Genomic DNA, 5,008 nt, shown 5'->3' on the forward strand with positions numbered 1-5,008 from the left:
TTTAAAGAATCAATATAGAAAATCTTGGAAACTTATGATAGAAGAAAAAATTTTAAAACATAATATCTTAAACTAATAGAAAATTGATCAAAGGATATGAATCAGTGACTCACTGAAGGGTTTTCCTAAATGGCTGACATTGAGAGATTCTAACATTAAGAAAATCTGAAAAATGCTCAGTAATGCTCCAAATCAGAAAAATTATCATTAAAATAGTCATAAAATATTTATTTTCTTTGGAAAGGAAATATCAAATGTTGGCAAACATGTGGGGAGGTAGAATTCTGATGGGAGTGTACATTATATGGGCTTCCCTAGTGGCTCAGATGGTAAAGAATCTGCCTGCAATGCAGGAGACCCGGGTTTGATCCCTGGGTCAGGAAGATCCCCTGGAGAAGGAAATGTCAAGCCACTCCAATATTCTTGCCTGGAAAATGGACAGAGGAGCCTGGCAGGCTACAGTCCATGGGGTCACACAGTGTCAGACAAGACTGAAGCGACTTAGCATACATGCAGGTAGATTGATATACTGGAAAACTCTCTGGCTATATTAAAATTGGGCAGGACCCAATGATCCAGTCCTGGGGAGATGTCTCAGGTAAGTTCTTGACCAGGAATATAATGGGATAAGTATGAGGATGTTCATCCTTGTGTTGTTAGTGGCAAAAGCAGTTGACAGCAACTTTGGCATCCATCATCAGAGGAATGGTTCTGTTAATATCACATGTGAGTATTCATTATGGAACAGTTATTAATAACATAAATGAGGAGCAAATAAACTAGATGTCCATGCTGCTGCTGCTGCTGCTGCTGCGTCACTTCAGTCGTGTTTGACTCTGTGCAACCCCAGAGATGGCAGCCCACCAGGCTCCCCCATCCCTGGGATTCTCCAGGCAAGAACACTGGAGTGGGTTGCCGTTTCCTTCTCCAACGCATGAAAGTGAAAAGTGAAAGTGAAGTCGCTCAACGTGTCCAACTCCTAGTGACCTCATGGACGACAACCTACCAGGCTCCTCCATCCATGGGATTTTCCAGGCAAGAGTCCTGGAGTAGAGTGCCATTGCCTTCTCTGAGATGTCCATATAGAAATATAAATAGATCCCTAAAATTGTTGAAAAACTAAGCAGTGTTGTGACTTCTAGCACAATGAGTTTACATACAAATTTAAATACATATTTTACAAGATCATGTGCATATTCTGGGACAAATCAAAAACATAGTTTTGAGTTGGGAAGGAAATATTTGTAGAATCAATTAGTATAGGAGAAGATAGGTGACTTTTTAAGGATTGAGGAAATTAATGTGCAGAGGGGTCAAAATTAAAATACAGAGGAGCATGATTAACTTAAAGAAATAGACAAAAGTATAAAAAGAAATGGACAGAGAAAAGCACCTATAAAATCATGGAAAGCAATATAAGGTATATGCTCATGAAAAAGTTCTGATCTATTATATACAGTGTAGCTTAATAGACTTTCTGAGTCACTCTAATTCAACAATGAGCTATCTGTCTGAATTCATGACCCAAACTATCCATTCAAGACTTTTAAAATTTCTTTCTGGCGTTGAATATATGAATTCACTTTTATCCTATAACTTTATCTATTTTATTCCTTATGTATATTTCTTTTAATTTCAAAATAGGTTGGTATTGATATCCTGGAATCAATTAACTTATCTAAAAAATGAAAGTAAGTTAAAAAAAGTGACAATGCAATTAATTCACAGAAAATGTCTATTTTATTTCATTCCTAATATCTAGATCATTTTCAAATCTATCAATTTGGTTGTTTCAATTAGGAACTTAATTTAAATTAACTTTGCTTTGTAAATAAATTTTAAACTAAAACCTCTCACATTTCATGAAGTTAGTTTGGTGAACATTTGCCCCTATTTCAAAGAGTTTCACAGGTGTGAGAATATTATTTCATTTTTGAGCTTTAGTTCAGCCACATTATATTCTTGACATCGTTCTTAACTGTGTCTGTGGGACAATGTCCCTAATGCACCAGAAGTTTCTCCATTCAACAGATCTCTCATTCCAACTTTAAATTGCTTTGGGAATGGGGAATAATTACCACTGTTGCACGACAAATATTTAGTCTTTCAGATCTGTGGAATCTGACATTGTTTGTTGAACCTGACCTTAGTTCAGAATGCTGACATAAATACTAAGAAGAAATTAACAGGTTCTCCTAGGAGGTGCAAATAATTTATCAGTGTAAGGGTAAGTCTTGAATAAAATAAAAATATACCCTTTCATTCCATAATTAAAATTCTTATTCAATATTGATTTAAAATATGAACAGCATGAGGCAGTGCAGCCTCTAATTAATTATTAGGACCAAATACAGCTGTGATTTATTATTCGGCACACTTTGGGAGCATATTAGAAAGGCAGAGTCACAGGCCCTGCATCAGCCTCGGCAAAAGAAAATCTACATTTTAACAAAATATCCAGGAAGTTTATATACATAAGAAGAATTTAGCAAGACTGAAATAATTGATTCTTCATTAATACACCAAGGCCCAAAATTCTGGGTAGTACTTGGTGGGAAAACTTGGTATCATAACTTTTGGTGTTGTAGCCCACAGAATTCTAGACTTCATGGGTAAATATCTGTGCTTCAAGCTCCACTCTTTACTTATAGGCTGGATTACTTAGGCCACATTCTGTCTTTCACATTTGAAAGGAAATAGAGATAATGAGAAGATTGATTTTTTAAATAAAGTGCTACACACGTATATACTGTTAGATATTTAAGCATTATTACTGTTTTCTCAGGTTCACTTAAATACATAAATTATCAAGAATAATTCTGATGTCACTGAATGAAGCAAATGAAGGGACTTATTTTTCTTCAGAGATCTCCATTGTATTCTTGCAGAACTAGTTTACCCACTAGTCTTGTAATGGGAAGTAATAAAATAGTAAGAGCAGACTGAGACTACGAGATCAACATCAAACTTGATGCTTGAACAAATGTTAAATTACCATGTATGTGATTCAGTTTACTACAATCAAATGTCTGCCCTATAGAAATACACAATTTAGCAGACTGAATAGAGAACTAATGTGTCAGGCAGACAAACAAGTATGCGTAAAATCACACTTGCTTTAAGATTTTCAACACTTCTCTTAAATACTGAATCAAAACTCCAGTCTTTTTGGTCTTTTGCCTTCCCCACCACTCTCTCACTGAGACTCATTTAATGAAGTCAGATTTATTATCTGAAATATACTAGGGCTTTGATAAAACTCAATTTATAGTGTCTTCAACAGTAGGGATGGTTGCTTCTGAATTTGCTTCCAATCCTAGGTAGATACTAGAGTGGGTTGCCATGCCTTCCTCCAGGGGATCTTTACAACCCAAGGATGAAACCCATGTTTCCTGCATTGCAGGTGGATTCTTTACCAGCTGAGCTACCAAGGAAGCCACTTCAAACATTAGACACAGGGCACTGAAATTCTCAATTTCTCAGTATCACTGTGTTTTTGGCAAAGACATTCTTGAAGATAACTGAATGACAGAGTTTTGAAGAAAACACACTATTTCACCCTAGAGTAATGTCTATTCAAGAAATTTGTTATATGTGTTACTTGGCAGTGAAAATATTTTATGTTGGTACTTTTCTGACATCCTGAAAGCTAGGATATGGATAGAATAAATAAGACATTTGTGAATGAATTCATTCTTCTGGGACTCTCTGGTTACCCAAAACTTGAGATTATTTTCTTTGCTGTAATTCTAGTGATGTATCTAGTGATTCTAATTGGCAACAGTGTTCTGATCATAGTAAGCATATTTGATTCCCGTCTTCACACCCCCATGTACTTCTTTCTGGGAAACCTCTCTTTTCTGGATATCTGCTATACATCCTCCTCTGTTCCCTCAACTTTGGTGAGCTTAATCTCAAAAAAAAGGAAGATTTCCTTCTCTGGATGTGCAATGCAGATGTTCTTAGGATTTGCTATGGGGTCAACAGAGTGTTTCCTCCTTGGCATGATGGCTTTTGACCGCTATGTGGCCATCTGTAACCCTCTGAGATACCCTGTCATCATGAGCAAGGTGGTGTATATCCTGATGGCTTCTGTGTCATGGCTCTCTGGTGGGATCAACTCAATTGTGCAAACATCTCTTGCCATGCGATTGCCTTTCTGTGAGAATAATATTATCAATCATTTCTTATGTGAAATACTGGCTGTTCTCAAGCTAGCTTGTGCTGATATATCCCTCAATATTGTTACTTTAGTAGTGTCAAATGTGACTTTCTTGGTTCTACCCCTTCTGGTCATTTTTTTCTCCTATATGCTTATCCTCTATACCATCTTGAGAATGAACTCAGCCACAGGGAGACACAAGGCCTTTTCTACCTGCTCAGCACATCTGACTGTGGTGATCATATTTTATGGTACCATTTTCTTCATGTATGCCAAACCCAAGTCTCAAGACCTCCTTGGACAAGACAATTTGCAAGCTAGAGAAGGGCTTGTTTCCATGTTTTATGGGGTAGTGACCCCAATGCTAAATCCTATAATCTATAGCTTGAGAAACAAGGATGTAAAAGCTGCTGTGAAATATTTACTGAGTCAGAAATCTGTTAACCAATTAAGACCAAAGTGAAATGTGGTTTTAGTGTATCAAGACAAGACATGGCATTAGTAGGCAATCATTGATGACCTTCTTTGGGGAAACCAAAGTTATGCATGGAGATTTTCATTCTTTGTCTTCACTAGCTCAGCTTAGTTATAATCCCTGGGTTCAGTAGTCTGCTATAAACTCAGATTCCAATAGGTTCTGATCCACATTTCAGAAAGACAGTCAATTACTTTAGAAACTTATCCCTGGTGATATCTGAAATGATTTTTTTTTTTTTTTTTTGGTGTACTGTGTAGTTGTTGTTGTTCAGTCACTAAATCATGTCTGACTCTTTGTAACCCCATCGACTGCAGCACGCCGGGCTTCCTGCTGTCCTTCACTATCTCCTGGAGTTTGCTCAAACTCAC

At 36.8% G+C, this 5,008-nt stretch overlaps 1 protein-coding gene across 1 annotated transcript; it reads left to right on the top strand.

Annotated features, from left to right (window-relative positions):
- The first annotated feature begins 3,568 nt into the window (after positions 1-3,568).
- LOC120859730 (olfactory receptor 13C4-like) lies at positions 3,569-4,625 on the top strand. Its single transcript, XM_040235724.1, is given in 2 exon segments — positions 3,569-3,630; positions 3,632-4,625. Coding segments are annotated over 2 exon segments (1,056 nt in total).
- Positions 4,626-5,008: the final 383 nt, after the last annotated feature.

This window comes from Oryx dammah, unplaced genomic scaffold (assembly GCF_014754425.2).
Source record: "Oryx dammah isolate SB20612 unplaced genomic scaffold, SCBI_Odam_1.1 HiC_scaffold_2617, whole genome shotgun sequence".
NCBI classification, from domain to species: Eukaryota; Metazoa; Chordata; class Mammalia; order Artiodactyla; family Bovidae; genus Oryx; species Oryx dammah.